Below are 26,743 nucleotides of genomic sequence, written 5' to 3'. Positions count from 1 at the left end.
TGAACTATCTTGCCATTTAGTTCTTTTTGTTTCAAAGAAGTTTTTTCTCTAATAAAACTAACTTTGAAATATATTCAGAGAGCATTCTAAGGCTATTGTTCCAATGAAGCGCACCATTATTATATAGGATCTTAACCACTTTGGTGAGAATTTTGTAATTTAAAGATGTATGTTTATAGCTCCTGTGATACAAATACCTATCTCATGGAAAGCCCTATGGGCAGCAGGTCGCATGTCCAAGAGAAAAGGTGTGCATACTGTGTGGAACCAGGTTTGTTATTTCAGATGTAATGAGGGCTAGCAGTGTCCAACAGCACTATGTGCTGTGTGCTCCCACAGATGCGCAGGGCAAGTAGCCTTGGTGAATCAAGTTGGCTCCTCCAGAGCACTTTGGATGGCTGCCCATGGGACACTCACAGATGTTTTATAAATCCACCTAAGAGCCATGAACAGAAGAGAATAATTAGGTTTCTTGCCACCTGCTTTTTCTATTCTCAGTTAGTTTAGGTTTTAAAATTTCTATTCAGAATATGAGACACTGAGAGGTAGATGGGGAAACGTGCTTTAGATAATAGCATGTCTGGCAGTGACATGTAGGATCCCTCCAACAGGTTGTCTTATGTCTGGACTGCTGTAAGGCCTTTGACATGGTACCCTGCAATACCCTTCTCTAAACTGGAGAGATGAATGTGATGGCTGGACTGTCTGGTAGATGAGGAACTCTTTTGTCCAGGTTTTCTGGTCACATCCAGAGGGTCAGTAGCTCAGTGTCCAGATGGAAACCAGTCATGAGTGGTGCCCCTCCGGGGTCTGTATTGGAACCACTGCTGTTTAATGTCTTCATCAAGGACATAGAGGGATCGAGTGCACCCTCAGTACATTTGCAGATAACAAAAACTTTTGTTCCAATTGCTCAAAGTAAAGTATGTAAAGGTAAATCTTGTTAATCTTAACAGAAGAATATGATTGCAGGTCCATTGAGGGGTTTGTGTCTGGATTTTCCAGGTGTTTAACCCTCTTGTGGGGGTGTTTATATGGAGATGAATGTGGGCCCAAACAAAATAGACTGTTGATGTGGATTGTGCAGCAGCTTGAAAACAGCTGCATCTCATTCTGGAAAGTGTAGGCTGTGGTGGATAGTCATGTCCAAGCAGCTGAACTTACAAGCATTCTTATTCATTCTGTCCTCATTCCTCCCCACAACCACAGGTTTAAATGCTGGTAGAGGAAGAATGCTTCCTATGCTGCATTGGGCAGTGGTTGCTGTTTGCAATGCAGGAAGGAGGCCAGTGTGGGTCCCGGGAAAGGGAGAGGTACTGGGGTCTTCTTGTCAAACAGGTGCTCAGACCCTGTCCCAGAGGGGTGTCATCCCCAAAAAGAGGCAGGGATGGATAGGTACTCTATAGAATGTCCATGTGGACATTGTGGAATGTCCACATTTCCATGTGGAAACTCCATATCAGAACTGCTTGTCATTGTGGCTGGCAAATGATGTGTCACAGGTTCAGACTGGAAGTAAACAAGACTTTGACTGTGAGGGTTGGTAATTGCTGGAATATATTTCCAGAGGTAAAGGTGGGTTTTTTCATATACTCCATTTTGATTCAGAAAGTTGATTCAGGTAAGGATGGGTTATAGCGGTCTTTAAGCTTTGCATTTAAAATGCAAGCATTTCACAGTCCTTGGTCTGTTGTCTGGGACACTTTGAGGTGCCAGTTGTGGTGACTGTTGTGAGCATTCCAGACACCTGTCCATCAGTCTGGAAATGGACTGAAACCAGCAGCTTCTTTCTCATAGTCCACCACACATTTGTCAGTTACCAGTAATTTTGCTGCTGCTCTTGACCTGCACCAGAGGTTTGATCTAGTAAATTATGAATCCCATTACCAGTCCCCTCTGATTGTGGAGTCCTTTGGCATTAATTTATTTATAGCATTATCATTGCCAGATTGACTCCTGCTGTGTCACAGGAAGCTTCGTATGCTGCACTCATCTGGTAGACATCATAATGATCACAGTAATGTAGATTTTAAATCAACAAGAGCTCATGTGGGCATGCCTGTACTGTCCCCTGCCACAGAAGCCTGTGTTATTCACTCAGCTAATGAGGAATTGCATTAAGAATAGCTTTTTGCACGAATGCTGCCTCTGTATGGCTGTCAGTTTTCTTTCCTTGTTTTCTGCAGCTATGGAATATTTGTTTGGTTTTTATTTTCAGTATGTTTATTTTCCCCCCCTCATTCTGCAGAGTTAACCACAGCAACCTAAGAGGACAGTTATCTGTTTTTCTTTTGTATTCTGATGCCATTAACAATATTGTCTCAATCTGGTATGTGCTGTCTCCAGAGCAGTGGTTTTCCCCTCTTTTTTCCTGAATTTGACTACCTAAATAAGTGTTGATATGGTAGGTGGGTGGAGGGATGGGGTAAGCAGAGAAAAGCTGCTTGCTGACTGAACTACTGTGTGTGGTTTTGAGCACCACAATATAAAAAAGACATTGAGCTATTAGAGACTGTCCAAAGAAGGGCCATGAGGATGGTGAAGGGCTTTGAGGGAAAGCCTTATGAGGAATAGCTGAGGTCACTTGTTCTGTTCAGCCTGGAGAAGAGGAGACTCAGGGGAGACCTCATTGTGGTCTTCGACACCTTCACGAGGGGAAGTAAGGGTGCAAGTACTGATCTTTTCACTCTCATGACTTAAGGAAGTGACAGGACTTAAGGAAACAGCATGAATCTGAGTCAGGATAGGTTTAGGTTGGTTATCAGGAAAAAATTTTTCACCCAGAGGGTGGTTGGGCACTGGAACAGAGTCCCCAGAGAAGTGGGAACAGCACCAAACCTGTCAGAGTTCAAGAAGCATTTGCACAGTGCTCTCAGGGAACATGGTATAACTCTTGGTGTGTCCTGTGCAGGGCCGGAAGATGAACTAAATAATCCTGATTGGTCTTTTCCAACTTGGCACAATCTATGATTTTGTAATCTCTTTTGTCCAGTCTATCAGCTTATACAGCCAGCACAATTTAAATTAACTGTGTCTTTGCAAATAAAGAAGTTCTCAGACAGGTTGTCTTATAAAGAATTTTAGAAACTTTTTTCCTTTCAAATTCTAAAATTTTTATCCAAATAGAAATAGGGTTTCAAAGACTAGTTTGAAAGGGAACAACAGTTAAAAAGCTCTGTGATGGTCTTTTAGAAAAATCTTTCATGCTCCATGAGTAAACGGTCAAATGCATTCACAGAATACAGGCAATGAAAAGATGCTGTAACTGGAACAGAACCAGTAAGTGTGAGGAGTAGAAGTTATGGAAAAGTAAGGATGCTGTGGAGAAGATGCATAACTTCTCTGCACCAGATTAATCACTTACAAGCTGAATGCTGTGATATACCTGTTTTATAAGGTATTAAGTATGAGAAGCTTGCAACTGGGGAAATCACAAGAGGAAGTACTGAATCAAGATTATGAATTAAAAAGAAAATGTACAGCTGGCTGCTAAATTCAGACCTTTGGAAGAAAGTGAGGAGCTAAATGACTGAACACCTATCAAAAACTGAGAAATGTTTATAAGATCAAATGGTCATAGCCTGAAGACCTGGTATAGATAATGGATTCATACCAGCTTGCATTAAGATAGGGAATCTTGCTTCATATTTTTCAAGCCTGGCTATGTTGTAAGTGTTAATGCAGTTTTAGCTGAGCTTGATAATCTTGCATGTTTACCCATGATCTTTAGACTATATATGCGTATTTTTTTGAGAAAGCAAAGTCAGCTATTTTAGAAGAACTGAACTGGCAGCTCTGGCACAATGAAAGTAATCTGTTTAGCACAGTTTGTGGATTGCATTTTTTGCAGCTATTTAGGTTCTGACTATAGAAACCTATGATATCTGCAGTTAGCTCTTAATGTGATAACTTTTGCCTTATCTCCTTTGAGTTTTCTAATTCTTTCCTTCTATTACATGTTTGAGGAAACTTCTTTCTCTCATGGCTGCACTTTCTGGATTTTCTGTCTATGTATAACAGGAATTGCCCTTAAAAAAAAAAGGAAAAAAAATCCCGTGTTATGCCCCCAGTTTCCCCAGCTGATAACTTTGGAAATGCTGAAAGCTGCTTTAGTGATTTATGTTGTAGTCATAGATTGAGAGAATGGCTTGGGTTAGAAGGGAATTTTGAGACATCCCATTCCAACCCCCTGCTGTGGACAGAGACATCTTCCACTACATCAGGTTGCTCAGAGCCCCATCCAGCCTGGCCACTAACACTTCCAGGGATGGGGCATCCACAGCTTCTCTGGGCACCTGTTCCAGTGTCTCATCCTCACAGTAAAGAATTTCTTCCTAACATCTAATCTAAACGTACCTTCTTTCAGTTTGAAGTAATTTTCTCTTGTCCTATCACTACATGCTCTCCATTTTTCTTGTAGGCTCCCTTCATGGACTAGAAGGCCCCAGTTAGGATACCCCAAAGCTTTCTCTTTACTGGGTTGAACAATCCCAATTCTCTTAGCCTTTTCTTCTAGGAGAGGTGCTCCATCCCATTAAACATCCCAGTAGCCCTCCTCTGGACTCTGTCCAGCAGGTCCATGTCCTTCTTGTGTTGGGGTCCCAGAGCTGGATCCAGCGCTCTGGGTGGGGTCTCAGCAGAGCAGAGGGGCAGAATCCCCTCCCTTGACCTGCTAACCACTCTGCTTTGGGTGCAGCTCAGGATGCTGTTGGCTTTCTGTGAGTGCTCATTTCTGGGCTGTGTTGAGCTTCTCATCCACCAGCACCTCCAAGTCCTTCTAGGTGGGACTGCCCTTGATCTGTTAATCCTTCACTCTCTGAGGACTATCCTCACACAGATAGTAGTCCAGAAAGCATTTGTCTGCACTCAGAGGCGTATCAGTGCTTAACAGGAACTAACTAAAAAGGGAAATACTCGGAAACCAATCAGCTGTAATTTTTTTAAAACACAAAACATCAACATATGTTTATTCTGGAGAAATGCTGCTCCGGAAGTGAAAACAGCCAATCTGTTAAAACTGTATTGCAATATTGGATAACAGGCAGAAGTCTTGAACTGCAAGGCCTTTCATATATGAAAATTGCATCTTGATGACATGACAAGTGAAGGCCCTGCTGGGTATCACTGGCAACATGTCCTCTGCACAGGCTCTGTTGTCATTGAGATCCAACCCAAACACTTACGGGAACTGTTAAAGAGGGACATGGCAGGACAGCCTTCAAAATCTAAGGTGATAATATCATATAGCAAGGTCATGGCTGTTGTATAAAGACCAGTTCTACAAATTAATAATTAGTCTAGTTGGATTGTTGCATTTCCGTCAATAGCACTGAACTCATATATCACCAGTGTTAGAAGCTGTTGATTTTCACCCATCCTGTTAACTTCAAGAGAAAGTGTACAAGCACTTCTTCTAACAAAAAAAACCTTTACTTTCCTCTGTGATGTTTCACTGTCTTTTCATGGTAAGGGTTTCCCCTCATGAGATGTTTCAGTAGATCATGCTGACCAAAACAACTCCCATTTTTCTTTCAGGTGTAGCAGCACCAGATGATTCTAGTTTGAAGTAATGCCCTGTCGGGCATTGATTCTGCTTGTGAAGTTGGGAACTCTGGCTTATTTTTCAAATATTATCCCGATAGCCCACTAAGAAGCCACCAACAGACTTCCACAAAGTCTCTTTTAAAGTGTGTCAGGCCAGGCCTTTGTGACGGGGCACCCCTGGCAGAGGCTGCTGTGGTGATGCACTAAATTAGTTCACAGTTCGACTTGTTCATCACACCTGAGCTGTGTCGAGGGAAGCACGTTCCTGTCACGGCAGGTGGTAGGGAGGAGAGGATGAAGACTGCTTGGAGCTTTCAATGCTGAGCTGTTTGCATGAGGGATGCTGAGACCAGTAGATGTCTGGTGTTTCTGATTGCTTGGTTATGGTATTAACCAGAACAGAACAAATGCTCTGACCTGCCTCTGCAGAGGACGTGATGTGTCCTCTTGTGTGTGATGTGTTAACCCATGCTTCTAATCACAGAATCATAGAATGGTTTGGGTTGAAAGGGACCTTAAAGATTATCTAGTTCCAAATCGCCTGCCATGGATGGGCAGGAACACTTTCCACCAGACCATCCAATCTGACCTTAAACTTTTCCAGGGATGGCAAATCCACGAACTTCTCTAGGTAACCTGTTCTAGTGTCTCATCACCCTCACAGTAAAGAATTTATTTCTACTATCTAATCTAAACTTGCTCGCACTTAGATTGAACCCATTGCCCTTTGTCCTGTCACTAAGTGCCCCTGTAAAAAGTAAAGCGAGCTTATTCCAGAGGTATAGTGATCATGTTCCAGCATTCCCTTAAAGAAAGAGGCAGTTGTGATATATTGCTTTATTTTAGTACTCAGGGACCCCCTTGAGGGATAAGTGTGATTGGTAGTGCTCAGATATGCCCTGACATGCCTGAGAGCTTGAATAAGTCATGCAGTCAAGTCAGACAAACAAAGCCTTTCCTCTCAGCTGAAGTACAGTAAATAAATCTTGGTGTGTCCTGAAGGAGATAAGCCACAATTTAATACAAACTCATTACTGTTTTCTCCCACTCTGCATTCCTTCATATGAGACAGGTTAGAACTGGAATTCAGGGTTAGAATTAGAAATGATAACCGCAGTTCTGTGCAGCTAAAATAAAATCCTTAAATTTTCAGCATTTGCCTCTTTTAATTTTAGAGAGGAGAGATGGAGAAGGAGGGTCTTAACAGGACACTTTATATTTGTGATTGGCACATTCCAGCCTTAAGGAGCTATTCAGAAGTGTCACTGAGACTACTTCCTGAGAAAACTGTGAACCAGCATTAAAAACTCTGACATTGTATTATTCCTGATAGCAAGAATGAAATGTATGAATTCTATTGCAGGAGCATCCCATTTGCTACTGTTCATATTGATATGTTCATGTAATTGCAATTTTGTTTATCATATTTTTTGAAGCCAAACCTGAGTGTGTTGTTCACTCAAGTCAATTAGTGGTTATCCTTGGCTGAAACACGAATGCATTTTCTATGAGTCATTAATAAAATCAGCACTAATGGTGATTGCTACAGAAAGTAACTGAAAGGACAAACAAACGGTTGAACGGTTTTCAGTTTAGCAGGTTCAGTTTGGTGCATTACTGGACTAAACTCTTTATAAACTCTCATTGGTTTGGCTTGAGGAAGCTTTGTGCTGGCTGTTTCCCACTTTAGCTTTTTAGCTGAAATGCCCCTAAACAAAAATAAGTCCTCCTGTCCTCATCTGTTGATGTGACGACTCAAATTAACACATGGTTTTTGACTAACCTGAAAGAACTGGCCAGGTGCTGGAGGTTTTCTATTTGCATCTTGGTTCACAAATATAAGTTTAGCATTTTATGTTTAAAAAAAAAATTCTTGGAAATCGTTGATGGTACCTTTACATAAATTTAAATAGAGAAGTTTAATGCCAAAAATACAGTACTGAACTTTCTGAAATTTTTTTAATGGACCCTTCCCCCTACTCTTTGCCCTTGGAGAGCAGAAATTTTGTAATTTGAGGATCTTTCCCCCTCTCATCAACTTTTAAAATCTGACACTCTAGATTCAGGCTTCCAGGGCTAACTAGAACCTCAGAAATGTATGTACAGCAGCAGCAGAGATGATATTCTGAAAAACGTCTGTAAAAACATTACTTGGAAAACCCGCTGAACATGAAATAGTGAGTAGTATTTTTAGTGCTTCTTATTATCATGCAAGCTGTTTTATGAGTGCTCATTTTATATAAGAATCACTGGACAGTTTCTTTTCACGTATAAAACATATATTAGTATGGTTAAGATGTAATCAAACTGATTATCATTCTCAATGACTTCAGAATATCTTCGAACATTGCAAAGGAGCAGCCGTCTGTATAGATGCTGTATTTGTCTTACGGTACTTTTTGCACTTCATCCTGTTCAGAGCCGAAATCATTCTTGGTATTGTACAATTGAATTTGTGTGTGCTTTGCAAAGGTCCTGTTTTCAGTCATTGACCCATTAGTTGACATTTGGCACTTAGAGATATGTCATTCTGCTACTGCAAAACTCTACAAGTTCTTCCAAAAAACCCCAAATGCCAGTTTTTACAAGTTTAGTTAAAATGAAGTTGGAGTTTTTAAAATAAATTCTGTTTAAATAGAATAGAAACAGAGTTTTTAAAATAAATTCTGTTTAACTAGAATAGAAACAGAGTTTTCCCTATACTGGACTGTTGTGTTCCTGAGCACTGAATGAAATACTGGATTTAATAGCAAAGATGCAATTATCTTTTTTTAAAAGCTAATGATATTGGGAAATTCTTGTTCTTTAGTCTTACTGACTTTTCCAAATGTGACATAACTGTTCTGTTTCCAACCTTAGTAGATCAACCTCTAAAATAATTAGGAATTTAAATATTGACAGAATGCCATTAATACCTTATTGACTGTAGTGTAAAGCTTCTGCATATATATGTATGCGCCTGAAATCTGGTTTAATGCCTTGATATTTGCTGCAGTAGGACTGGCTTATTAATTCCTGAATCTGTGATGAAATTGCACAAGTGTTGTTGTTTCTCAAATAACAGTGAATATTAGAAATTTTACTTAACTCTCCCTTGTTTCAACTTTGACAATCTTGAAATCTGAATACTTGCCATAGTTTTGTTAGCTCTCACTGTATCGGTTTAACTGCAGCATTCAGTTTCAGGGCCTGTGAGAGAAATCTAGTTTTGGTGGTTACTCTGCTGAAACAGAAAACAAAAAAGTAAATTATATTTTATTTTACGGATTTTTATTTGGGACAGTGTTAACAGGTTAATTAACCAAAAGAAAGGAAAGCACTGCTTTTATTTGATGGGGGCATCAGTTAGGGTCACCATGTAAGTAATAAGCAAAAAGTCTGGCGTGTGTGTGTATGTGTTGGAAGGTAGGGGTGTTTGGTGGTAAAGTGATTGATGGAGAAAGGAAAGTGAGCAGTGATTTCAAAGTAACAAGTGGAAAGTAGTAGTGAATTGAGATGAGCAGAAAAATGCTGTGTTGAGCATCTCATTGCCCTAGGGGCTCGGGTTTGTACCCATTCCATGTGTTTGGGATGTTATATTGCCTAATAATATACATAGATTCTGTGTAATTAAAAAGGCTGTATCAATAGATTTTAATTGGGTACTCTGAGGAAAAGCGTGTTTGGAGACATAAAGCATAACTGACATAGCTATCAGCTGAAGAAATTTTTGAATAACTATATATGTGCAAGAATATGCAATAAGTAAAGGGGATGTATTACTTTGTATAGGATTTTGAATGGTGTTTCTTTTTTCATCAGTTTTTAGGCTTTGCAAGTTTTTCCCTTTGTTTCAAATAAAAACCATGTTTTGAAATGAGTCCCTTGCTCTGTAGCACCTAATTGAGTGTGTGTAGGTGAAGTTGGCACAATACCTGTTTTGCGTTGTTCTGTCCTTCCTTCACTGAATAATTCTACAGAATTGTCATTCTTAGGGAACAAAGTGTCCTTAATTTAAAAAGATCTAAATAAAGACTTCCATATGGTTGACATAAAATTTGTATTTGTCTTTCCATCTTTATTAATATGCCATTTTGGTTCAACTGCGATATTGCATCTGCAACTGGATTCAGGTTTATTTAATGAAACTGCTGACTAGGGACCGATTTGGAACCTGTTGAAATTTTCACAAGAAGCTGGTTTCAACAGTCTTTGATTTAGCTTACTCTGTTATAGTCACTGTTCCAATGATTGTTGCCACCTAACATCTTATGCTTTGCAGTTTGAGAATGGCAGACAAACTGCTAGGTAAGAAAATAGTGGTGTTTCTGTCTTTTTTGCATGCTAGTACCCTATATTAAATGTTGTAGGTAGCTGTTTGTTTGCTTGGCATAAACTGTTCTGCTTGAAAGATCGCTTTGGGACAGTTCTTCGATGGTATCTGCAGGGTATGTGCACAGGAAAGACAGTAGTGTCTTGGGGCACAGATATACAAATGTTATGATCCTGGGTAGGTTTTTTTTCAAAAACAGTCACAAACAGCAGGGTTCAGCAATTAAGTGTCTTCCTATTGCTGGTATGTTTTAAAAAAAGAAAAGTCTATACAGTATGTGTGAAGAAAATCTAATTCCAGCAATCAGTGTAGGAATATCTACACAAAAAATCCTGAGTCTCATTTATGAATATCTGCCTCATACAGTCTTGTGGTGATGTCGTATTTCAAGTATCCAATTATGATAAATGGTATTTGATCCTATTATTACAATTATTATTTCAACCAAAAGAAACAAAACTCTGGTAGGGTGGGATCCTCAGGAGTTACCAACTCTGGCCAAACTGTGTTTGGCTCTAAGTTGCTGAGAGTTTCACTGTTGATTTTTGTGGGAGATGGGTTAGGTCACTGCACAGTACTTTTGAAATCCCACCTGTAACTATTTCTGAGTTGAGTGTGTGATTATTTCCTCACAGGGAGGAGTCCATCACCACAGCCTTCCAGAAACACAGGTGATACACATCAGTCAAAATACCAAATTCCAGTAACTTAAACCATCTCCTTTCTGAGAAGATTTATTAATAAAGCTGGCAGGATGATGCTGAGCATTAGTGAGCACACTAATGAAAAGTGTGCTGTGGGCTTCACTAGAAGTTGTAAGTGCTGAAGGTGTCCAGGATCAGGCTTTGGATGAGCCATTTGGGACCGTGTGGTCTCTCATAGGCTGGTTTCATGCTCGCTTGCAGTAGTTGGAACTAACCAGCCATGACAAAAAAAGGAACATTGCAGGTCTTAAATTTGTGCTGGGTGCTACTTCTGCTTTTAGAGTGAACACGATCTGAAAGCCCCTCTGCACTCAGCCTGTGAAAAGCACTCAGCATGTGCCATAGCTTCTGAAATCTGTGGAACAATTTGCGTCAGTGTGCGCTGGAGGAGTGAACCTTCTGGCATGTACTGCACTCCGGATCTAACCCATCTCCTGCCCTCAATTTTCAACTTTTCAATGGTATGGAGTTACTAGAGGTGATGGGGAAAGAATAGCATGTAAATTTACTTTCGGGTCTCAGGCCCTCAGTCTACTGGAGTGACTCACTTGAAGTGATACTAATGTCCAAGATAAACCTCTCAGATGTGTCATACAAATGCTTATTATTGTAATTAATCTGTCAATATAATTAATTATCCTTGGCTCAGCAGCCTATCAATATAATTATTGCTGCTACACTATCTTTCTAAATGAGTGTGTCTATACAAGATGTTTTGGATCAGCTTTTGGCTGTGGAGCCCTCCTGGCTTCCCACAATGTTTCTCACTGTTTCTGATTGTTTTCCACAATCTCTCTGACATAGTGGTGAAGTCTGTGTACCTTGCAGAGCTGTGTCATGGTGCTGGAGTCAGGATGTCTTGTAAAAGGCTTTGCTCTTAATGCAATGGCATGCGAAGAAACAAAGTATGTGTAGGAGAAATATGGAGGGGTTTCTGAGCCAGCAAAGCAAAGGAGTTGTAGATGATGCTGCCTCAGGTAGCCACACACTTGAGCAGTGAACATTCCTGTTCTTTCCCCAGCTGGCAGATAAAATGCCTGGTAGGTGCAGATTGTGTTCCACTGTGTTAGCAAAGGATCTCTAGTACATATATATGCAACTTTCCATGTGTGGTGTTGAATATGTGGGATTATTACAGGAGTGTGCATTGTTACAAAAGGATGGATTTAGATGCATTTTATAATGACCCTTTTGCTTGAATTCTTATCTTTACAAGTGCATCTGAAGAATTCATAACTTGGCATCAGAGATAATTCAAAAGAGTTCCAGTAAATAATGTGGGTTTTATGTGTCTGAGCTGCAGATCGTATTCTTGGAAGTCCTGTTTGAGAAGTCAGCTAAATGTGCTTTCAGAAGTGTTCTATTTCTTAACAGTCATAGGAGCAGAGAAAACTTTGAAAATAAAATGACAGTTGAAATGAGTATTGACAATGCAAAGCAGTAGTGTAGGATTATAGATATGTTATTTTAAATATACCTAGTAACATTTTAATGCATCAGAAATGGTTATCTATTTCCCTACTCAATCTTGTAACTTAGTATGATAGCTGACTAAGAAAGAGAGGCTAACTTTGTGGAAGAAAGGTATGAGTTTTATGGTTGTCCTTCTTGAAGGCTTCTAGAAATAAAAAAACAAAATCCACATCACAAACATGTTTCTTCTTTGAAATACATTTTGGTTGGTTTATCAACTGGGTCAAGAAAAATAATTGTGTGAGTTTAAAAGAAACTGCATATCACAATTGCAGGTTATAATATCTGTTCAGAGAAAGGGAAGGGCAGGAGAAGATGCCACTTCATTTTCCTAGAAATGAAAGAGAGATTGTGTTTTCAGAAGTTTAGATCTTTTTAGTAAAGATGCTCGTTTTTTAAAAAGCTTACTATTGAGCCTTGGGAGAAGCATGACTAAGCTATATGCTGGAGTCTTAGCAATGTGAAAGCAAGTGTTTTAAAATAAGACTGTATAGAGATGATTTCTGCCTGAATGATGGTGTTGCTTCCTCAAAATCATTAATATTCCACTAGTCCAGAGCAGGACTTGTGCTGTGCTGGATGAATATGTTTAACTTGAATCTTTTCTTCTCATACCTTTTTGCTTCTTTACACAGGGAATGAAGTATCTGTGCATTCCTGCTGCTGACTCACCCTCGCAGAACTTGTAAGTATTTTTTAAAAGTAAATCACAAAACCCCAGAAATCCTATGGTACCATGATGCCTATTTTAAAATTTGCTGAAAGCTCTGAATCAGATCTCTAATGAGTATTACACAAATATGGGGTTTAATCTGTTAGGAAAACACAGTAACACTTGATTTCACCCTGCTTTTTGTGTGTGTTTGTAGAAGTCTCGGTATGTAAACACTCTTGATTTGTGGCCTTAAACTTCAGGAATTCCTTAGTGAGTCTGAGCCTAATTCAGTTACAGTTTATTCTAGCCACTGTTTTTGTCAGTCTTTGTGTTTGGCTACTCTTTTTTTTTTTTTTTTTTAGTGCCAATTGCATCAACTAACAAAATATTTGAAAGAGGTTTGAAGCCTGGTGCTCAAGGGTTGAAATAAATTCCTCACAGTGGGCCTTCAAAACAAAGTCCTTGTGTGCAAACTACCTCTGTGACAATCTGCTGGGGACTTCTTGAACCTGCCTCAGAAGTCCCTGCTGCTCTTGGTATAAGCTGGCATGGCAGGGAGTTTTCTGTCCTGCAGTGACTCTGACCTTGGGGACATAGGTACTGCAGCTAGGGTGTCCAATCCTTGTTCTTTCTCACCTCTGCTAAAGTTCACGTAATGCTAATTGATTACCCCTTGTTTTAATTGAGCATTTCAAGTCTTTATTCCACAGAGAAATCAAAACAAAAGGACTTGGATGGTGACCAGCTCTTTCTTCTAGGGCTCACTGTTTATGTTGGGGAGAGGTGAGGGGGGTTTCAGCCGCATCCTGCTGCCGAGTTTTGGTAGAGAAACAAGTAGTGGAAAGAGGCCTGGTAGGTATGGAAGGAACTGCAGCACTGCTTTTCTTATGTATCACAGCAATATTCTGGCTTATGCTTCTGGGGGATATTTTTAGACCATGTGTTTCTTGTAGTCTAGAAAGATTCCAGTGTGGCACTTGATGTGTGATTTGCCTTTTCATTCTGCATTTCTGTCATGATTTCGGGTGAAGGGAAAAAAAAAAAAGCACCACACCCCACCTGCAATAAAAAACCACCCTAATCCCCTAAATTTCAAGTTTGTAATGAGAAGGCAGAGAGCTAACTGCCTTTGTCATGGGCAACTTCCATGGCCTTAATATTTAGAATAAACATAAATAAATTTAAAGAAATATCCTTTTGGGAAGGAAAGCTAATATGAGATTAGAGGAAAACAGTCACATGTCATTAATTGTTCATTGGCATTTTGAGGCGTGTAGCATTTTTGACAATGTTTTCTAAATCTGCTTCCTTCGTCAATAGAGATAAATTGAGAATAGAAAGAGAAAAGATGGCATTTATGATGAACATTAATCAATGTATAATTCCCCTGACTGTTAAATATCAAGGAGTTATACTGAAAAAACAGCTCCTGTGCTTGCACTGTCTGGCGCAGTACCAAGCCTCTTAAGGCTTCAGTAAGAAGATAGAATATTTGCATGAATATTGTTTCTGTTATGCTGCAGGCATCTAAAATACTTGCTTTGGTATCAGGTGGTTGCAAGCAAACGTCATTACTCCTAATACTGATACATTCCATCACTTAAAATAAAACTTGATGAGTAACTGATTTTTCTTCTTTTACTTTATACAGTCCAGGACTTCAAGTAAAACCAAATCATGATGCTCACAAATAGCACCATTGCTTGCTTTGCACATGCAGTCTTCTGAAAAAAAGAGGAAGTTATTTTTGTTCAGCCTGTGAGGACTGGATGCAGTCTTATCTAGGAGTGGTTAACCATACTGCCTGTGCTCCACTGCCTGTGGAGGGGAGGGATAGCTAGAGGGGAACAGGAAGGGAATTGGTCTCTCTGCAACATCTTTGCATGTCTACCCTCTTCTTCTGAAAGAGAGATTCTGTTGGTTTCTTTCTAGGGAGAAAAAAACAACCAAGCAAGCAGCATCCTCTGTTGTAGGTCCTTGTGTTCACTTAGCAATGGCTGACAGGCACAACCAGCGGGGTGCACTCTGCTCTCTTGTCTCTCCCAACAGCAAGGACCAACTGGAAGCCTTTTACCACTGAATTTTGGGACTGTGAGCTCTTAATGAACTTCAGCTCAGTTTTTGTGAAGAAAACCTTTGGTTTCTTGTGTGCATATTTACTCCTAGAAAACTTATTTAGTGGAGTTCTTTTCCTCAGAGGGATGGCTTGCCAGGGAAATACAGCAGGGATTCCCCTGTTAGCATGTGGGTGTTCACTAAAGTGTCTCAAAAGCTTTAGTTTACTCCCCTGTTCTGCCCCTAGCAAGCATGGGGAGAAAGCAATTGCTTTTCAGACTCAAGGTACTTCCTAGATTTAAATCAGTTTTCCCTGGTCTGTGAGAATTTTACCTTGGGCCAGTAACTGCTCCAGAAGTGTCATCACTAAAAAGTTATTTCTATAGAAATAAAATCTTCCCTTCCTGCCCTGTTCCAGTTAATTGTCTTTGGCTGCCTGTTTCTAAGGAATTAACCTCCAACAATCAGGTGGTTAGTGGTGATAATACAGAAGCCAGATGACCTATTAAGAGGAGAAAATTTTGGTAGTTTTGTTTTTCTTTTACATCATGAAATGAAAGAAACATCAAGATGCTTTGTCCTATCTGATCTGGACGCTATCTTTTTAACCTTTATAAATATTTGTAGAAGTCCAACTAGCAACAAATGAAAATATAGCTCTGGTATCATAACTCTGTTCTTGGTCTAGTTTTGAATTATGCAGCGTGTTAAAGTGTAAGTTTAGATAACTTCTACAACATCCTGGTAGGGGCGTTGTACTGGTGGTTCTTCCTGTGGTGTTTTCCCACTGTAAGGATGATGCAGTTCAGGACCCAGCTTTCAGCTGGGAGATGCAAGAGTCAGATATCATGTAATAAATTGTCCTGAAGTCCAACAAATGGGCTGCAAATCAACACATTTGTCAAGTGCTTTCCTGTTAGAGATGATAGTCAACTGTTTTGTGGTTACTGTAAGACTTGCCATTCTTCTTTGTGTCTGGCACTTGCCACACAGCTAACTGGTCCTCAATCTTCGTTTTCATCTGAACATGATTTTGCCATAACTTTGAAAATTAGTTTAGGCAACTGTGTCTACTGGCTCCAGAAGAGACCTGATGCCATAGGGTTGTGGAGGAGTACATATGTCCTTTTCTCTGGCTCAGGATGAGGACGGGCCAGGGTGCTATAGAGCAGCACTAATTCTAGATGTGACTATTTCTCTTCTCATTTTCATGAATGCCTATAAACACACTTGAAAGCACCTCAGCAGACTGAGCATCAGCAGTGAGGAAGGGTGAAGAAAACTGGGTGAATGGAGTTCATGATGTTTAGTACCTTGCAAAACTGTTATGCTCAGTCACAGATATTTTTCAAACCAGAGTGTTGGAAGTGTCTTACCAAAACTTGTGTGAGACCACTGAAATGAATTCACTTGTACATGAAGCTACCCTCCTGGCCAGATTTTCTAGAGAGAAAGAGAAAAGATGAGAAGATCAGGTTGTCAATACAACCTAACCAGGCTTCATCTGAGTGAATGCTTTCAATCTCAGCTAAGCTTTTCATTGTGCAGTAGCAAAGCCTCTTGCACAATGAAAAGAGATCTCATTTTGTCCTCTAAATTTGTTTATGTGAAACCTCTTGTGCTCCCCTGGCAGACCTGAGCACCATGATTTGTTACAGCCCAGCCAGCTACAGTGGTTTGGTGTGGCAGTCCGAGTACACATGCATTTGTAAGGCTTTGTCTTCACTTATCCCACACGCTTCATCTGTTCCCTGAGAAACATAAAACCCTGAGCTGACCTACTGTCCAACGGGATTGCATTGTGCCTTGAAATTTTCCAAATAAGCTGCTCAGGTCTTCTCTAGCTGTGTTTTCCATGTTGTATCCAGTGATGCAGGAACTGATTGGAGAGGGAGCACCGGGCTTGGGGATCTTCTTTTTGTTTATTCCAGTTAGATATAGTTTCCTTTGCAAGTTCTGCAGGCAGTGGCATCCTGTTGCATCAGTGTTGTCCTTCAGGTCAGGAGTGTTTACAGTATCGACAGCTGCACTGTTAGGCAGGAAGGGAAGCTTCCTTTTATGTGGGTATTCCTGATTTTTGTGTGGCTGCTGGTGCTGGGCTGAGGTTTTTTTTCTTTTACCCTTGTGGTATAATATTCACTCAGAAAGGGGAAACATCTTGAATACAGGACGTTGTGTTTCATGGGTGTTGAGCGCAATGTGCTTTCAGGTTTGCCCTTGCCAGCAGGCCTGGCAATGACTGCCCCCTCAGAACCTCTTTCCTCTGCCTGTGTTGCCCACATTACTACTGCTTGTGAGCTTGAATTGCAAGAGCACTCAAAGGCCACTGTGAACTCCAGCTCTGTTGAGCTAAGAGGTGCTGCTTGCAGCTGTGGTAAACTGCAGGCAGCACCAAAGGCGGGGTGTGCAGCTTGGAACTGGGATGTAAAGAGGCAGTGCTGTGTATTCACTCAGATGATGACAGCTGCCCACTCGCTATCCTTCACTATACCTCACTTAAAATGAAAGGGGCATGTGTAAAGGATAATGAGATCATAAACCCTAAAGTTTGCAAATGGAGTCTTCTCTACGTTTTCTCCTCTGCTGCTTTAAAACAGGTGGGCTGACACCCTGAATATGGGCAGAAGGGGTACTGCTGTCTGAAAGGAGAAGACTGGAAGGAACTAAAGAAAAGAGGGCTTGAAATGAGAATTTTTTCATAGCAGAGACAAACGGGAGTGATTTCACATAGCCAAGCAGAAAGTCTTAATGTTTAGACATGCCCTAGCACATGGCTTGAAGGAGGAGGTAGAGTTGGAGTTAAGCATAAGTTTGAGTAGTAGGTAGTGTTTCTTTGTGAGAGACATTATATCTGGAGAACTGCTCGTGTAGCTGTGCTGAGTTCCACCTGACATCTGAGCACACAAGGACATGTGAGGTCAAGTCACTGCTTTTAAGAAGTATCAAACACAAACCGAAATACAGACTTGACAGTCATCAGAATAAAGTTTATCACGCTGTAGTGCCTAAAATACCAGTTTCTTACTCGGATAGAGTGGTGAATAACTTATGCCAGTGAGTTCTGTTTCATTGGCAGACAATAACTTTTACTTCGTAAGACCTGTATTCAGTTCTAAATTCTAGAAGCAGCATGAGGTGAGCTTTCGGATATATTTCTTTCTTTCTAAGTAGTGATTTTACTAAAGCAGCACTTTCTTTATCCTCCTTCTGCTTTTGTTTTCAGAGCAAGGCATTTCAGAGAGAGCATCAAATTTATCCACGAGTGCCGACTCACAGGTGAAGGCTGCTTAGTTCACTGGTATGTATATGGCTTGCTAAAAAATTCTTTCTAAGGGTTTCTCTACCTTGATTTGGATGTTCATAATTTTAATAAATCAGTGGTCATCTCCACTCTGTAGCAAAATCCTCTTGGACTGAATTGCCCCATTTATTCAAAAAGCCCCAGAAGATTTACAAATGCTGTTAAAGTCTTATGCGAGGATGTTTGAGTCTCTGGGATGGGCAGCTGCTTGGAGATGAAAGGAGCCCGAGAGATTCTTTTTGACCTTCTCTTATCAAACATCTTTGTGGGATTTATTTAACTAGGAATGTGTTGGCTGAAGACATGCTATTTATTTCTCATCATTTTAATTGCTGTGTTTCTAAATGTGATTTCCATAATCCTAATAATTTGATTAGTTTCTTAAACAGCTGTTTTAGTGACTTCAGAGTTGTTAAAAAAACCTGTTTGAACAGAAATTTATTTTTCCCCCTCTTCTTAAAACTGCTGAAGCATTCAAATGTTGCATTTGTTAATAGCAAGACCCTGATTGGAGAGATGCTCCTGGGACTGTAAAGAATAGAAAAGGAAATCCCACCCTGGGTTTTTGTTGCTCTCTGCTATTGGTTGTGGTCTTTTTGCTGTGTCCAAAGGACATACCTGAGTCTATATCTGGAATCAGAGTCATCTCATGATTTGAACACTGGACTTGTACACAGGCCCTGAGTATAAATCCTCACTTTTCTATTGACTCGTGACAAGCCTGTGCATGAGCCATTTGGTCAGTCTTGGTGTATAGAAAACAGGAATAAGTAGTCTGAATACTGAGTTTTAAAAAACATACATTTAAATTTGTGAAGTATTCAGAAACATAAAATGGTGAAAGAGACTGGTAACTCTTTATTTTTACTGTGGTAAATATAACTCTAACACATTCTTTATACTCTGAATAGAAATAATTCTGAGTTTGTCCAGTGTTGTCCAACCAGGCATCATGAATGATTCTTACTCTATCCCAGCTTTTCATCTGGGGAAACAGGAGTCCTGAGAGTTTAAGCTGCACAATGCAGTGGATAGCTTTCTGCTATCAGAGGATTGCTATTGAGAGCAACTCAAGCAACCAGACATATGTACCTCTTATTTTGGCCCCATGAAATTGCAGCCTTTATTCATGATGGAGAGGAAACAGTCTTATTTCACTGCTCTGATCTTTGTAAACAGAAGAAAGAAAGGGTGACTTACTTCTGCCTTTTTAAAACCCAAATCTAACTTAGAATGTGTGCACTATCCCCTGCTTTTGTGACTACTTCATACTTTTTTCTTTCTTTTCAGCCACATAAGAGTTACCACTCAAAACCCACTTTCTTGATCAGGTAGATTTTCTTCTGCTGCATTTGAAAAAGTAGCAAGAAAACTATTTAACTCAAATACTATAATATTTCTCCCTCATGGCAAGCAGCACAGCAGTCTGTGATGTTGAGATGTAATGCTTTTAGCTGTGATAGGTGAAGCACAGCACAGCTTCAGTGTATTACACCCCTTTCTCCATGCAGCCTTGCAGGTGTCTCCAGGAGTGTCACACTGGTGGTTGCCTACATCATGACCATCACAGACTTTGGCTGGGAAGATGCACTGTCTGTTGTCCGTGCAGCAAGGTCCTGTGCCAATCCAAACATGGGCTTCCAGAGACAGCTGCAGGAGTTCGAAAAACATGATGTTGATCAGGTAAATGAACTACAAAAAAGAGCTGTGAAACACAACTCCAAGTCAGATCATGGGCTACTTCTCATTATTTTGTGGTCTGTGTGGTTTATCTGACTCCCTGTTTTTGCTTTGAGGGAATTCCCGTTTGAGGGAATGGCTTTAGCCCAGCCAGTTCCATGAAGGAGGTACAGATAGATCTGGAGGTGTTGGGGAATGCTGGGTGGGAGAAGGGATGAAGGACAGCATCTAAACACCTCCTGCCTAGCTGTGCTATCAATCTAGTGGTTGCTTCATGTGAGCTAAAACACAGTTCAAGATTAACATCTTTAGGGGGGGTAAAAGGTAAAAGGTGCATTCTCAGAACACAGGTAAAAGGCCAACCTATAACTACCAGTTGCATAAAAGTAGTGGGTTTCCCCCCAGCACATTCATTTGGACTAGTAAGCAGGAAAGAAATCATCAGCACGAATCTTTCATGTCCAAGAGTTAAACTAAGTCCTCATTATAGTTTGTCCATAACCCAAGTCCTCCCACCTTCTATGGCTGAGAGTTAATATGCTTATTGATGTTTAGGGCAGCCTCAGATCTGACCCTTTTTTTTCTTATTAGCTTTTGAAGATTTTGTAGCACTGAGAGAATCAACAAAAGAGTTGGACTGACAAAGGAGTTTCATAAAACAAAAATTAGTTTCTTACTCCAAAGAAACCCCATCCTACGCAAAAGACCTGCTCCCTGGGTGATTGGTGACTTCCACTTACATTACCAACCTACTGTGGCTGTCCCTTCCATTTTCCATTGCTCAGCATGTTGTTGTTGTTGTTGTGTGGGCTTTTGTGCCTATTGTGGTTATTGAAAATAACAACAACAGAGGCGAACCAAAGTCGGAAAGCAAAATACACGAGACAAAGGATGTTGTTTTTTTTATCCCAACCCTGTCATTCTGCTGCAGAAAGCTCAGAGTTTAGAAATTACCATTAGTTTTGCATGATGCAGTTAGCAACTGTAAATATTTGTGTTCTTTTTTAATATTTAACTGAATGTTTCCTGGATCATTTGGAACTGGTGTAAATGGTAGAATAACTGATTTTTAAGAGACAAAAGTCAGAGAGGGACTTTCCAGACTTGTCTCCTTCCTCCCTTACAGTCATTTCTACTCTAATTGGTTTGGTCTAACAGCAATGACAATTAAGGCTGTATGCAAATAGCCTGATAAAGACAGTAACGTCTCTCTTTTTTCATCCACCATGGACTGTGCATTCTGTCTTTATTCACTGAGGGGGAGGCAGTAGGTTGCAAAAAGAAGTATCCACCTGTATTCACTGGCTGGGCTGTAGTTTCTGACTGTCTCTTAAGAGCAACCACATCCTCAGCAGGTGTCTGTTTACACACCTGATTTTGGTGGAATGGTGCCATCTGCCAAGGGCGTGAACTTTTTCAGATTTCAGCAGCATTTGGTGTTTTGCTGCTCCACTAAAGGGTGGTGGTATCCTGTGGGCTCTCTGGAATGTTGTCCTCTAGATCTTGGTCTTGTAGAATGAGGTTTAGTCACTAAGGTCACAACATAGTTTGCACCTGTTGCAAGCTTCCATATGGTAGCCTGAGGCTTCAGATTTGCCTGAGGACTTCTTTAAGGAATAGGAGAAAGCATCTATGTTGAGGTCTTGTCTCCCAATATCCTAATAAATTATCTTTATGGATCAAGCTATTTCATGAGCCCCAAACAGAACAAAGCTATGAAGGTTAAGGTTTGGAAATTTAATATTATCCCCACTGGGACACAACAGTTGGAGTCTGTATTTACTAGCTGCTTCTGCAGGTAAGCTCAACAAAATTGCCAGGAATTGGACAGTTCCTCAGCTGGAATTGTCCTCAGCTGGACTCAAATTCTCCAACAGGCAAAGTGTCAGAGGTGAGTGGATAGAAAAAGTGAATATGTGAAATTTCCACTCTTTCCTATGAGAAAGAGATATCTGTTGGCAGGTCCAAATCAAAGAAAAGGAGTTGGGGATTTATACAATATGCACTTATGGAGCTTGTTGGCATACAGGTATCTTGTGGTAAAAAAATACAGGTTTAAAATGAGATCTCATGACAAAGAATTAATTTGTGTTATCAAACACAAAGATACTGCTTCAGCCTCTGAAATCACCTGAGCTGAAAATTGCTGCAAACTGAGGAAATGGCCAGGGAAAAGGTTCCAGCATTATTGTCCTGCCATTGGCTGATTCTTTCCTCATAATTTATGTCTGGTTACTCTCAAAGCAGGGTACAGAGCTGGACTGACCATCAGCTGGGCCTGGTACATATGTTACCATGTACCATATTCAGTCATTCATATCAGTAACATATGGCGCCCTATTCTATAGCTTATAAAACTCATTGAATATTTCTTCCTAGAAGACACCTGTTAGGATATCCACACCACATTTTTTACTACTGGTGTTTGTGGGCTCAGGATCAAAAACCTGTAAGAGTGGTTCACTTTCTGATCTTCAGCCTTCTTACTGCCTTTTGTGACTTGGGCAAGTTGGCTGATCATGTTGGCTTCTATGCTAACTCCTCTTATTGTGTCTTTATACAGCAAGAACAGGGAGATTTTAAGTCTAGGATGTCCTTTCCCAGTAGGTGTTCCTTACTCTGTATTACTCCAGTCAGCCAAGCTGTTCCACAGATGTGTCATTTCAGGAGATAGAAGGGGTCTCAGTAATTGCAAATATGTGATTTAAAATCTCAGCTGTGCAGTCTGTGCTGCTGTTGAAGGACATGCAATATTTGCAATGCTTTTCTTTAAACTGTATATGATCCTAAAGGTTATTGAAATTCTGTAGGACAGGAAGAAGAATTACTTCTCCATCCATTTCATGTTTAATCATTTTGTATATGTCTTTTCAATTTCTCCAGTTCAGGCAGTGGCTGAAAGAAGAATATGGGGAAAACTCTTCTCAGGATCTGCAGGAAGCCAAAAATCTTCTGAGCAAATACAAAGAGCAGGCAGAGTTGCATCAGACTACTGGAGGAAGGCAGTGGAATAACAACTTCTCATCTGTGCCATCACTCTCATACAGCAACTACACAACAGAGACCTAGTTGCAAGAGGTCGATTTTTTTTTTCTTTCTACTTTTGCAAAACATCTTGCCATGTTTTTCATCCCATCTTCAAGATTTTCAGCAGTGAACCATGCAAACTGTTGATTTATAGAAAGCTTCTTGATGACATTATGTGTGTGTGTGTATGAGTGTGTTTCACACAAGTTGGTAATTCGGGCAGGATCAAGCTGTTTATGCCCAGGGACAGGATCCAGTTACTGTGGCTGAGGCAGTTTGCCAGCCACAGCTATGTCCCCTTCTGCCCACATTGCCTGGCATTTGCTGTGAGGTTAGCTCAACTCCTCTTGTTGTAGGCTAGCAAAGGGCTTGGAGAGATGAAGTCTGGTGATTCAAGCTGTGGCAGTTTGGCATCTCTGCACTCGTAGTGTGGCAAAGGTGTTAACTGCACCTGAAGAAGGGAACTCAAGTCTGTGTCTCTGCTGCTCCTGTTCACAGTCCATTGGCAGGTAATAGCGTGGAGGTGGGCATGAGCTGGAGTGCAGGCTGAAAGCTGGAGCAGGTGAGACGGGGCCCAAGTACCTTTCCCCAGCAGTGGCATCTAGGAGAGAAGTGGGACAGACAGCTCTGAGTAATAACACCTTCAACCGCCACAGCTGTCTTTGCTTCAGTGCCTGTGAGACTGAGCTGTCGGCAGAGCTGCCACAGACCAAGAGTGCCCAGGCTGTTACCACAGCTCAGCTGATGTGCAGTGATTTAAGCCATGGTCCCTTGACTTTGCATCTGGTCTCCCAACATAAGCTTTTCTGGAACATAGTTGATCATGACTCCAGAGCCACTGAACTCCATTCCCCACGGAACACGTGCCTCTTCAGCACACGCCCCTGCGCACACCATAACGCGTCTCCAAAGAGTGGGCTCGGTGTGAGTGCGAGCACCTGTTTCTTTGCTTGTGCTGTGGTTTGCTCTTTGACTTCAGCTACCTCAAAAATGCTGTTCTTGTCATAGTGGTTGTAAATGCAACCTTGAAAATTGCCTTGTGTAATCTTAATCTAAACACTGAGTGAAGTAAGTGGGTGCGTGTGTGTGCGAGAGTGCGTGTGCACATATATTTCAAAATGTCTGTATATGAGAAGTTTATTGTTTTCTTTTAAAATTGCCCATATTTCTCACTGGTTTAAAGGTTGAGTTGTTGGAATTCAACTTTCCTGCCATTTAAACACCACTATATATTTTGCTGTGATCAGATTTATGGGAATGCATTTGTACAATATGTTTTAAACTAGACTGAAACTAGGGGCTGTACTCTGCTCTTGTAATGTTGTGTGTTTCTGGAATGGAGCCATTGCCTGACTCAAGTGGCTTGAAAAAGTGTCACTTCAAACATGTCAGTGGGGATGCTGGGCAGTGTACTGATTTCTAATGGTGTAATATGGGGTGGCCCTGATGTCAAGATCATGATATCTTGTCTTTGACTTGAAGGATGGAAGGCCCACTTTTCTTGAAGATTCTAGAAAATAAAAAGTACCACCCAAACAGCCAAGATAGAAAACTAAAACCAAACCCTTCATTTGTTCAAGTGTGGTGTATATCATGCTAAAAGCTGAGCACTGAGTGAGAAGCCATCAGCATACTAAGTAGTATCCAAATTGTGTCTCTTTCAATTCCTTTGGTACTCTGGCTTCCCATTCCTTGACAAGATTCCTCTACATGTGATTTCCTGCTTGCAGGTGGCAGTGTATTCTTTGGATTGGGAACAAGGCTTTTGGGCCAAGTAAACTGGCTGTTAAATATCTGTTGTTAAGTATCTTAAAAAAATATGTTATGGCTTGTGAAATACGGGTCCTGCATATCAATAATTGCCTAAAAGGAAAAAAGGGAATGGGGTGGAACTGACCTGTCCATTTCATCTGAGATCAAGCCTGCATCAGGGTTCTCATTGCACTAAGTGCTTGAAGTGTACTGAGCATGATGAGAGCAGGATAATCATGTCTTTGTTGCAGTAAGGGATGTTGCTGGATTTGGGAAAATTGCTGGAACTGACCTTGTTTTCAAGCTTGCAGTTAAATGAACCACTGCCTGTTTGGTATATCCAGCAGTTGCTCTGTGATTGCCTGGTAAGAAAGGTATTTAGCTGTTTCTGAAGATGTTGATCTGCAAATAATAGTCTGGTTAACAATTCCAGCCCAGCAGTGTCCACACTGGCAGTCCCTTCTGTGCTCTGAGGATAGATGTAATAATTGGAAAATGTTTTCCTCGGTAACAGGGTCTGACACACCTTCAGGATGTGGGTCCGTTTGTTCAACTCTCTACTCATAATAGGATATGTAGGGCAGCATCAGCCCATCCCCAGAGGGCAGCTTTGTCAGAAGTATTCTTCCTATGGTCTTGCAGGCATCCAGCCAGTCCTTCCTGTAGCTGGCTGCCAACACTGTGTATCCTATAACACTCCTGTCCTTTCAGTAGTAATGCTGTGGGTGCTGGTAAGTTGCCAGTTTTTTTACTGTTCTGACACATACAAGGCAGAATAGGAGATATCTGTTAATTTTCATGTGTCCAAGATTAACCTGCATTGCTTTTTTTTAAATTGTTTGGTTATGTCCAAAGAGTCAGTCCCCTGAACAGGATTTTTTTTGGAACTGAGTTTGGCTTTAGGGCCATATAGCCAACATCAGTGTGCGTTATGCTGCAGCTCCAAAGCAGATACAGGGTAAGCTGGGAAGACAGAGGGAATGCCACACTGTCAGTGAGTGGAAGTGCTTCTCTCTTTTTGAAAGGCAGAAAGGGTATTTTCTGCAGTGTCTGCCTTCAACATCTTCTGTAGTGGTCAGTGTGTACTGCATACTGCAGGTAAGAGCAGTATAAGAGCAACAGCAGTCTAAGACAACTTGAATCTGGTTTGTCCATGTAGAGAGCAGAACGATGGTTTATTCCCTAATTACCACAAGTGCAGAAGAGAGAGCTACAGTTCTCACCTTTAGCCTTTTAGAGAGGGAGAGGAGCTAACTCAGACTGAGAATGTGACATGATTTGTCTTCCAACCAGCCTTTCAGTGGCAATTTGTAGAACTTTCCAGCTATCTGGAGTATGACTAGACTCAATTCACCTCTTAGTAGTTGGCCTTTGTAATGTAGATGATGCATTCAGTTATTTTGTTTCTGTATTTCAAAACACTGTCCTCATTTTGATGTTCACTGGAAAATGTATAAAGTTTATAACACCTTATTGGATATCCAGATTTCAAATGTATAATCAATTTTTTGGGGGCTAAACTTGATATCCATGTGTGATTATAAGCAAATGTCTAGTGTTTTAGAATGTAGGTAATGGATAAATGCATTAATAGTATTTATTACTCAGTTTTTTAACCTGGAAAAAGTTGCTTCCTTACATTTTGTTGTTGAATGGGAAGATATGGCAAATCATATCTGTTTTTTAAAAGGGATAATAACTTTGGTTGCTATAATGGCCACCACCTATAAAAATGTCAGTGAAAAATTATAGCAATTATTCACTAGTTTAAAAATTCTAAATCTGCTAAGCTTCTTGATTCTCTGTCTTCCTCTTCCTGGGCGTCTTAGTGAAGCCTTGATTACTTTTTCCAAATGTTTGTATTTAATACGTTCTACAATTTTTTTATAAATAAAATTAAATGTTAACACCTGATCTGCTTTTGTGTTTCTTGAAATCAGTGACAGTGTCCAGAAGGCTTCTACTCACTGTCTGTATCCCTGCAGGTACAGTAAGAGTACAAGGCTAACTCATTTTGGTGTTTTGATTACTATTTTCTCCCACACACAGACTTCTTGAAACTATCTCTCTTTTCACCAACTACTTCCAGGTGAGTTCAAGAATCTTCAGCACAAGCACCTCTTGATAGTCTCCCAAGAGGTTCTTGCATGTTGCTATCTTACTGATTGTTGCTGGCCCATCTTTGCAATGGGGTATGTGGTGAAGCCAATGTTTTTTATTATTTTGAAATACCTTCTTTT

At 40.6% G+C, this 26,743-nt stretch overlaps 1 protein-coding gene across 3 annotated transcripts in view; it reads left to right on the top strand.

The window, feature by feature from the left end:
* The window catches only part of DUSP22 (dual specificity phosphatase 22), a 43,484-nt gene extending 17,067 nt beyond the window's left edge, over positions 1-26,417 (top strand). For all 3 annotated transcript variants that reach the window (XM_072924096.1, XM_072924095.1, XM_030265436.4), the window contains 4 exons: positions 12,669-12,718; positions 17,967-18,041; positions 19,556-19,727; positions 22,608-26,417. In XM_072924096.1, coding sequence (XP_072780197.1) covers positions 12,672-12,718; positions 17,967-18,041; positions 19,556-19,727; positions 22,608-22,793 — 480 coding nt within the window. In that variant the 5' untranslated portion in view covers positions 12,669-12,671 and the 3' untranslated portion in view covers positions 22,794-26,417. The remainder of the gene's footprint in view (positions 1-12,668; positions 12,719-17,966; positions 18,042-19,555; positions 19,728-22,607) is intronic.
* The last annotated feature ends 326 nt before the right edge of the window (positions 26,418-26,743 follow it).

The sequence above is a fragment of the Taeniopygia guttata genome, chromosome 2 (assembly GCF_048771995.1).
Source record: "Taeniopygia guttata chromosome 2, bTaeGut7.mat, whole genome shotgun sequence".
Classification (NCBI taxonomy): Eukaryota; Metazoa; Chordata; class Aves; order Passeriformes; family Estrildidae; genus Taeniopygia; species Taeniopygia guttata.
This window is presented reverse-complemented; position numbering and strand designations above follow the sequence as displayed.